General features: G+C 34.9%; 1 protein-coding gene across 1 annotated transcript; it reads left to right on the top strand.

Moving 5' to 3' along the window:
• Nucleotides 1–438: 438 nt before the first annotated feature.
• Nucleotides 439–9747, top strand: LOC306843977 (transcription factor GATA-4-like). The gene is made up of 7 exons (XM_079375751.1): nucleotides 439–1075; nucleotides 5526–5692; nucleotides 6697–6822; nucleotides 7000–7081; nucleotides 7208–7335; nucleotides 7708–8268; nucleotides 8577–9747. The coding sequence occupies exons 1-6, from the start codon at nucleotides 559–561 to the stop codon at nucleotides 7822–7824; spliced, it is 1137 nt and encodes a 378-aa protein (XP_079231877.1). The 5' UTR covers nucleotides 439–558; the 3' UTR covers nucleotides 7825–8268; nucleotides 8577–9747.
• The last annotated feature ends 656 nt before the right edge of the window (nucleotides 9748–10403 follow it).

Below are 10403 nucleotides of genomic sequence, written 5' to 3'. Positions count from 1 at the left end.
AACATATGCTTTTCTAAAGAACTAATGAAGTTTTTATATGACCATATTTAGTTAAATTAAATCCTTATTTTTGAAAGTGGAATCTCAGAATTAATTCTTATGCACACGCGCAAATAAAGGCTACATATTACAGCTATTATGCGTAGTTATATAAGCAAAGATACGCTATTATAATCAATGAAGATCTCCAGAGCGCAAACCATAACGCACTGGATAGTTTGCCAAATCTGCACAACAAATGTCATTATTACAGTTTTAACTGAGGGTGCTATTGATTTCGTTTGAGAAACGGGCCTGATTTGCATGCGTGGCGCAGACATGATGGGAATATGTTGTTTTTCCTGTAAACGAGGTCGGTGACCCGAGCAGGAATGAGATGCGTTTTACTGGAGGCGGAGAGATTGGGAGGAGTGAGACCATCCACCCTCATCATCCTCTGCTGCCGTCAAGTCAAGCGAAGCAGAAAATGCTCCCGGCGGGCGCAGGGTGAACTCAGCCCGGTAAGACCCACGCCGATGCTCCGGTCCTCGCGAGAGGAGCGATCGCTCACCTGTGGACATGTATCAAGGTGTAACGATGACCGCAAACCACGGACCCGCGTCTTACGAGCCCGGTTTCCTCCATAACGCCGCCTCCGCCGCCGCTTCGCCGGTGTACGTGACGCCCACCCGGGTCACCCCGGTGATCTCGGCGCTGCCGTACCTCCAGACGCCGCAGCAGAGCAGCCCGGTGTCCGCGCACTCGGGATGGGCGCAGGCGGGCGCGGGTACGGTCGCCTCTTACAACTCCACCGGCGGCCAGCATCACTCTCCGGTCTCCAGGTTCACGTTCTCCACGAGCCCTCCGTTAAGCTCCGGGGTCGCGACGGCGAGTTACTCCAGCCCTCTGAACATCTCCGCCGGCGGGAGGGAGCACTACGGTTCCCGCGGTCTGAGCGGATCCTATCACGGCGGATACCCGGCTTACATGAGCCCCAACATCGGAGGCTCTTGGGCGGCGTCGCACTTTGACAGCTCCGTTCTTCACGGCCTCCAGAGCAGCGGAGCACCCGGTGCAACGCGACACCCCAATTTTGGTGAGATTTCAGGAATATTTTTCTTAAACGTAGGCCTAGATAAATTATAAGCAAAATAGAGTTCACTCAAAAATTGCAGGCTAAATTTCACAAAAAAAAATAATAAACGGCGCTCGTAAAAATAAAGGTGCTTCCTGATGCCACAGAAGAAGGTTTTTGGTTTAAATGGTTCCATAAAGAATCTTTAACATCCGAAGAACCTTTCTGTTTCACAAAGGCTTCTTTATGGCGAAAGAAGGTTCTTCAGATTATAAAAAAGAAAGAGATGGTTCTTTGTGAAACCAAAAATGGTTCTCTATGGCAGCGCTGTGCAGAACATTTTAAGAATCTTTATTTTAAGAGTGACTAGATTGAACATGAAACTCTGAAGCAGAAAGACTAAAAAAAAACATTCTTCATTTCTTACAGTGATGTATTTTTGGTAAAATGGATATTTAAGATATTAAAATTAGGTAGACATGTTAGAAAGAGATTGTCCTCGATGGTTTGAGCTTGATTTGTGTCATAATGTGTAATTTTACGAAGTTTAAATGAGAATTTGCAGACACTATTTATGATTCATCATCTGATATGAGAATAGAATTAAAATAAAACGAAAGTAAAACATACATGCTTAAATGCACTGCTAATTTTGCTTGTTCCTGGCGTGAATTTATTCTGATGAAACTTTAAAATCGACAAAAACCGCTTGTAAATAGTAAAAAATAGGCTAAATCAATAACAAATGTATTCTTTTTTTCAATGTTGTGTTGTGTTTTGAAAGCATGTGGGTGTAAACTATACAAAGTAGGCTGAATATGATTTTCTATAATAGTTACATGTATTTTCTGTTTCTTTTCTATAACAATTGATTATCAGAATAATGAACATGGTGAAATCTAAAGAAAGTTTGGGCATTTCTGGGTATAAATTATACTGTCTTTTGATCATTTAGGCATTAAGCCGAGTTTTTTATTTTATTTTTTTTATGCTAAGAAACATTACGGAGTTTACATAATGTATGTGAGCCGAAAATTTAGATGATTTGACTCTGATCGAAACAGTCATAATAAATATGTATTGCAAAAATAAATAAATAAAATATCGAGGATCTGAATATAGACCAAATACAACACTATCTACATGAGAAAATGCGCTTTAAATGGCTGTAATCTAAAGATGGATTCCGTCAAATGATGTTATATTGAATAGATTACTGAACTGGCTTTATTATTATTATATTATCATCAGCAGGGCCTGAGCTCATGTCCAACACGCATGAATCTGTTTTGCATTTATGAAAACACTTAAGTTTATTCATGAGGGTTTATTGTGTTTTTCACTCACCCAAAACTGCTCAGGTGTGTTCTGATAGATCAATTAATAATTATAATAAAGGAAAAATAGCAGGATTACAGTTAAAGCAGTTCCCGCAGAGTGTCACTTTGTGTATTTAATGCCTTTACATTTACTAATAATGTGGATGTGAAACTGCTTTTATGAATGTTTTATTTCGTCTCTCGGGATGGTTTATTTATTTTAAGGCATAATGCTATTATTAGGCCTATAATACACATTGTTAAAAACATGCAAAAACTAAATGTTATTTTAAGCTTTAATAAAATCATTCAAATCACGAAAATATATTAATCAAACTCTTATGACAGATTTATTTTTTATGCTCTGTTTATTTTATGGCTAAATAAATGATATTGTTTTATCTGTCGTGTATGTGACTTGAGAGAATAATTACAAATACATCTAAAAGAAAAACTAAATTAAGTTTCTGATCAAAAAAAAGGATTAATAAGAATATTATTCTGTTGTATTCCTTTTAGACTATTGTTAAAGAATCGCTATATCGAAAGTGTGATTTGTTTTTGTTTGTGTATGTTGTTCTAATGATCATATTCAGCATTATATGAGTATAATTCATACTGACAAAAAACGGAATGTAATTTAAAAAACCGTGGTTATGTATTTATGTAAAGCTCATTTATTAATATAGGCCACTATTTTTTAATAGTGATCTGAAGAACTGATGTAATAATGATAATCTGTGCCACGTGAGATTTCATTTACATCAATAACTGCCCACTCATTATGATAAAGATTTGATTAGTAATCATTTCTTTCATTTTATAGTTATATTGTGTCGTTCTGAGTGAGATATAATCACGAATCTGTGTGCATGATAAATGATGTTTGCCTGAGATATAAAATCAACTATAAAATCAGATATTTTATTAAAGCTAATAACTGATATAACGTGACCTTTGTCGTGATCATGTGCTATTAATAGAGTGATCCAGAGATGGACTTTAACATGCAGCTGAAAGAAGCTTCACTTATTTGTCCTTTTTGGGTTTGATTTCAGTCTTCCATATTTTTGGTGCTTTTTTTTTGCAGCTCATAATAAGTTTCAGTGTTAATAAGCAGTTTCCCGTCGGTCATTGCAGTAAAAGACTCCCAAATGTGTCCAGAAAGTGTTTGACCTCTGCTCATTAAGACTGAAGTGACGCTGTTATTTGCTTTTGTTCGTGTGGGTTAAATCTCAAGGTTAGAGCTGCTGTCTGTCAGCCTGTAACAAAAACACGTTCCTGTGCTGACGTTCCTATTAGGTTACGCAAACGTTCTATTTTAGAACTTTGCAAACGTCATGGTAACGTAACTTTTGAATGTTCTGAAAAAACAGTCCATGAACAATGTATAAATAATGATTTTGTGCATTTTGAGAATATTATTTTGATTGCATTGAGTATATATCTATTTTATTTTGCTCTGTTTTATTACTGCAGTGTTTATTTCTATTTTGCACTATTTTTATAATTGCAGTCTTGGTGTTTAATCTAGATTTTATTTATTTTTTAGCTTTGAAAAAAGGTTGTAAAACTTGTGTTCTCAAAGCATTTGCAACTTGCTGTAAAAACAGAACACTGCAATAAAAAAATGGTGCAAATAAGCACTGCAATATTAAAAAAGTACAAAATAAATCATAAAAATGAAGGCTGCATGCACTAATAGAACGTAAAATAAATAATACAAATAAACGCTGCAATAATACCAAAAAAAAAATACTTCAAATAATACACTGCAATAATAAATTAGGTATAAAATAACTGAAACTGAACACTGAAAATATTGCAATTAAAAAAAATAGTGCACAACAAAAAAGAAACTTTGTTAGCAGTGTGTCTCAGCTCTTTTAATATCTCATAATCCTCTGATCGAGCTGTAATTAGTCTTGTGATCAGAAAGGTTTTTGGATATGTGACAGATGATTTATGATGCTGAATGCATGTGACAGAAAGCGTACAGCTTGTTAAAGGTGTTTGAAAGCCTAGAGAGGGTTCAGTGAGAGAGATGAATGATTATGCGTCTGCCTCATTTGTCCACATTGGTCCGTCGTTCAGTGTTGTAGTTAAGGGCCCCTCAGGGGCCGTTTGTCATGTGTTTCCATTGATAAAGATTATCTGAGTTTGCCTGACAGAGACGCCGCAGAGCTCCACACACACACACACGCGCGCGCACACACACACGCACACACACACACACACACACACACACACACGCACACACACGCGCACACACGCACACACACACGAGCAACAGCGCCTCCTGCTGATCAGGAAACTCAGCTGCTTTGATTCACAATACAAAAGCTACACTTTACATTTTGTTAGTGACTCTTTTTTATTTTGCACTATATTATTGCGGTGTTTATTTTTAATATCCACTTTATTATTTTTGCATCGATTGTTATTATCTATTTTTATTTTGCACTTTTTATTATTGTGTCATTTGTTTTAATTTTGTATTTTGCACTGTTTTTTTATTATTGCAGTCTTTTCAGTGTTTGCAGAAAGTTTGTTTTTTATTTTGCTTTTTTTTTTTACTACCGCAGTGTATATTTTTAATTTTTAATTTAGCATTTTATTATTATTGCATTGATTATATTTATCTATTTTATTTTTTGTTTTTTTATTATTTGTTTATTTTTCTTTTTTTCTTTTGCACTATTTGTATTATCTCAGTTCTTCTGTGTGGAAATTGTATTTTTTGTTTTGCATTATTTCTTATTATTGCATATATTTATCTATTCATATGTACACTGTTTTATTATTGCAGTTTTTTCATAGTTTGTTCTTTTTTTTTTGCAGTGTTTATTTTTCATTTTATTTTACACTATTTTTATTATTGCAGTGATGTTTATTTCTATTTTGCACTTTTTATTACTACAGTCTTCAGTGTTTGCAGAAGGTTTATTTATTTTTATTTGGCACTTTTTTAATTATTGTAGTTTTTTTAGTATCTTTAGTGCTTTGGCAAAAAAAAAAAATACTTTAAAAAATAAATAGATAACTATTAAAGCTCCAGAACCTAGATGCTTTTCTTCAAAACCACAGATAAAATGGTGTTTGTGAAATATTTAGTGAATATGAATGTGTACGTGTGTGTGTGTTCTGCTCAGAGCTGCTGGATGATTTCGCTGAGGGTCGTGAGTGTGTGAACTGCGGGGCCATGTCCACTCCTCTGTGGCGGCGGGACGGGACGGGTCATTACCTGTGTAACGCCTGCGGTCTCTACCACAAGATGAACGGGATTAACCGGCCGCTCATCAAACCTCAGAGACGACTGGTGTGTTTCACTGACAGCACTATCAACATTTACAACGTCATTCATGTGAAAATACTCGGAAATAATCTGGGAAATCTTTCATGCTTAAAATCTATGCATTTATAATAAGTATAGTGCATATCAGAAGTAATAGTGAGTATAGTACAGACTGTACTACTGTACTATACTCACTACTACTTATTAAATGTACTATACGTACTATATACAGTATACTAAACCCCTGGTTTTTCATGTTGTTGACCTATCATAATTAATAAGTGGTATAAAAAGACATTGAATTTTGCTTCAACATTATTTATTGTCTATTTAGATTTTTGTATTATTTATTTATTTATTTTTTAAGATTTATTTATTATTTATTTTGCACTTTTTTATTATTGCATGGTATTTTTTGCACTATTTTCTATTATTACAGTATTTGCAGCAAATTTCTCGTTTGCATTACTTTTTTGATTATTGCAGTGTTTATTTTTTTTTTTTATTATTAACGCAGTGTTTATTTTTTATTTTGTGCTATTTTTCATTGTTTGCAGCAAGTTTAGTTATTATTTTGCATTACATTTTATTAGTGCAGTCTTAGTGCAGTCTTTTTTATTATTATGATAATGCATTATTATTAAAAGTAATGCATTGTTTTCATAATAATAAAAAAGACTGCATTACATTTTATTGGTGCAGTCTTTTTTATTATTATGATAATGCATTATTATCTTTTTATTATTTTGATAATACATTATTATTAAATGCAATGCATTATTATCATAATTATAAAAAAAGACTGCACTAATAAAATGGAAACACTGAAAATATTGCAATAACCTAATTAAAAAGTGCAAAACAAAAACTAAACACTGCAATATACTATCATTTTTTAATTATTGCAACGTTTTCAGTGTTTCCAGCAAGTTCTTTTTTATTTTATTTTGCATTGCAGTGTTTTGAAGGTTTAATTCAGATTTGAAGACTATCACTGACTCGCTGGTTTCTGTCTGTCTCTCGGTCAGTCTGCGTCCAGACGGGTTGGTTTGTCCTGCACTAACTGTCAGACGACCACAACCACTCTCTGGAGGCGTAATGCAGAAGGAGAGCCGGTCTGCAACGCCTGTGGACTCTATATGAAACTCCACGGGGTGAGACAGACTTAAGAAGATACATAAATATACTCGCTTTGCTCTGTTATTAGTTTACTTCACCCTTTGTCAATGCAAATGTACAGTTTTTACTCAGTAGTAACACTGTGTAACCAGCAGATAGAGTCAGAGAATGAACAAACCTGCAGATCTGAGAGTTTCTGCTCTTGTGTTCAGGTTCCTCGTCCCCTCGCCATGAAGAAAGAGGGAATTCAGACCCGCAAACGCAAACCAAAAAACATCAGCAAGTCCAAACCTGGTGAGTGCAGATAGCTCAGCAGAAAACTCTTCTCAGTAGGATATCAAGTCAGAATCTTCTTGATGAAGATGAAATCATGAGTGTGGAACCTGTGATTGTGACCTTTGACCTGTGTGTGATTTGAAGGGTCATCTGAGGGTCAGACGCCGTCCGGTGCTATGAACTCCAGTCCCACAGAAGAACCACGGCCCATAAAGACGGAGCCGGACACTGCGTCATTTTACACACACCACAACACATCGATGAACACACCGGTCAGAAAACAAAACACACACACTGTGACCGCAGTGCTGCTTTATTAGCATTGTGTAATGAGTGTAATTTACATTGTATCATAAATATTACATTAAAATTCATATATATATATATATATATATATAATATAGGCTAACCGAGACTTGTCACAGCACTTACATATCATTGCTCTTTTGTGGATTTTGATTGCTTCCATTGTCCTCATTTGTAAGTCGCTTTGGATAAAAGTGTCTGCTAAATGACTATATGTAATGTAATATATACTGTATATATAAACTAAAAGTCCATTATTCATTTATTACAATTATTCATTTATTACAATTATTCATTTATTAAATGCTTTTGTCTAAAGTAATTCTTTGTTCATCCAGGTCTCTGTGTTTCCGTCGTATATGGGAACTCCAAGCTCAAGTTCTGCTCTCAAACATTCTCCAAGTGGATCGTCCAGCTCCAAAAGCGAAGTGTGGAACAGCCTGATTCTGGCATAAGAAACGCTTTATAGATCCTCCTGTGAAAGCGTCACTCCCTGCAGAGCTCCGAGCAGAAGAACTGGTCTATCAGGTGCCAGAGCCAGCGAGCTTCAACGATGCAGAAATATCTATGATATGTAGACAATCATGAAAAGATACTGTACGTACAGTGAGACCTGAACGCTGTGCTGGATTCACATCAACAGATCAGTAGAAAACTCTATATAAACGTGCTGCAAATCACAGGAACCAAAGACCCTTCAGTCCCAGAAGATCACGAGAACATTATATAACCTGAATGTTCCAGATCACGGCTTGATGGATGTGTAGCATGTGCTTCACTCATCTTTAAGACATTGGTTTCATTCATTTTAAACCATTTGAGTGGCATTCAGTTGCTATAAATAAATGTGTTAGAGCAATAGTTCACCCAAAAATGGAAATTCGCTCCATCTGAGATTAGTGATGTGTCTCTGCATCAGTGTCTCAGCAATGGATGCTCTGCAGTGAATGGGTGCCGTCAGAATGAGAGTCTGATAGAAACATCACAATAATCCACACCACTCCAGTCCATTTGAGAAGACTAAAGCTGAAACTAATCCAGCATTAAGACGTTTTTAACTAATGAGTCCATAATGACGCTTCCTCCAGCGTTTGTCTTCTCCAGATGTTAACTGATGGACTGGAGTGGTGTGGATTATTGTGATGTGACTCTCATTCTGATGGCACCCATTCACTGCAGAGCATCCATTGCTGAGACACTGATGCAGAGACACATTTCTACAAACCTGATAAAGAAACAAACTCATCCTAATCTCAGATGTCCTGAACACTGTAAAAACAAATTGTTCCAAAAACTTGTTTCAACTTAAAATAATTTGTTACTCCGCTGACTTAAAATTTTTAGTTTAGTCAACTTGAAATTTTAAGTTACTCAATGTTAATTTAAGGGACAACTGGAATATTTTAGTTGACTAAAATACAAATTTTAAGTCAGTGGGGTAACAAATTATTTTAAATTGAAACAACTAATAGTGAAGGTGAGGACATTAACAACATGATTTAATTTATGGATGAACTATTGCTTTAAAAACAAAAAAGAGCCATAATGGTGGCAGGTTTTGCACAGGCAAACACAACACTTTTCTCAAGAAAATGTAGTAATTGTTGCGGTTTGTTGCAACATTTGTCTCTCTTCAGAAAACATTTAAATGAAGCCCATAGCACTCCTGCTGTATTTTAATGGATAACTCTCTTTTTTTCCTTCACACTATATCTGCAGGAAAACATTTATTTTCCTTTTTATCGTCATGATGAACATTAATAATCATGTCTACGAGCAGATAAGAACTTGCAATGTGTTATTCCTGCTCACATTTGACCTGTCCTTTGTTTGCAAAGAAAATTCAGATTTGTTGCAATTTAGGTTTTTATTTTTGATGGCATCTATTGTCCAGACTCGACCTGAAATCTTTAGCAGCCAGACCCACCAGCATTAGTTCACCAACTTCCTGTCTAGAAAGCCACTTCCTTGAACCTGTTTAAAAAATAACCCTCACCACAAATTTTTACTTCCTTTTCAAATCTAAGAAAATCCCCTTCACTGCAGCTGAGCTCCTTTAATTTGATCTCATTTTTAAATACATTCTTATATTTATTTCTATATAGAAAACAGGGTTAGAGTTTGCCAGCTGACGACTGCTTGTAAAGTCAATCTGAACTTGTGCATCTCTCATTATAGATTAAACATTGTTAATGTTTTTCATTAGACTGTAAAGAAAATAGAAAGTCCACATGTAATTCTTTTCTTGTTGCAGCATTCTATAATATGAAATGTATATAACTGTATGTACGTGAAACAACTCACTCCATGTTTAACTGTTGTTGTGCCACACAGCATCTATATATGTAAAGATTAGATTAAACTGTTTGTAATTTCAGATTCAACTTTATTCTTTCACAGAGAACAAGGTTTTCCATGTCTTTAAATGCCCAGTAAATCTCTTTAGTAATAAACTCAAATAACAATTTAACAATTAAAAACAACTGCCCTAATCATTTAAGACTAAAGTCCCATTCACACCAGGAGTGCACTATTCTTTTAAATTTAGTACTATTATATCGTTATCGGTATAATTATCGTGAACAATAATTGTTATACTGGTGTGAAAGGGCCTTAATAAATAGGAGAAATATATCTGTTAGAGCACATGTAAAGTAATTATTATTGTATACAGGCTAACAATGTGTTCTTGAATCCCATTACATTTTTATTGTAGGTTATTGAAATGTAACAAGTACATATGCAGTTCCTAAGCAGTATGACCCTGGACCACAAAACCAGTCATAAGGGTCATTTAAAAAAAAAATTGAGATGTATATATCATCTGAAAGCTGAAATAAATAAGCTTTCCATTGATGATATTGTCAAATAAAATAAAAATAAAAATAATTTAAAACTCATTTGTGACTCTGGACCAAAAACTCAGTCATAAGGGTTCATTTTTTTAAATAGCTGAATAATTGATGTATGGTTTGTTATGTTTGGACAATATATTTGTCTGAGATGCAACTATTTGAAAATCTGGAATCTGAGG

Source organism: Barbus barbus, assembly GCF_936440315.1.
Source record: "Barbus barbus genome assembly, chromosome: 24".
Taxonomy (NCBI): Eukaryota; Metazoa; Chordata; class Actinopteri; order Cypriniformes; family Cyprinidae; genus Barbus; species Barbus barbus.
The sequence above is the reverse complement of the archived record's forward strand: the minus strand, read 5'-3'. Positions and strand labels throughout refer to the sequence as shown.

Coding starts and splice junctions, on each gene's coding strand:
- LOC306843977 (XM_079375751.1), top strand. CDS start 559: ATGTATCAAGGTGTAACGATGACCGCAAACCACGGACCCGCGTCTTAC. Junction 5,693..6,696: donor TCAAACCTCAGAGACGACTG/GTGTGTTTCACT, acceptor TCTCTCGGTCAG/TCTGCGTCCAGACGGGTTGG. Junction 7,082..7,207: donor CATCAGCAAGTCCAAACCTG/GTGAGTGCAGAT, acceptor TGTGATTTGAAG/GGTCATCTGAGGGTCAGACG.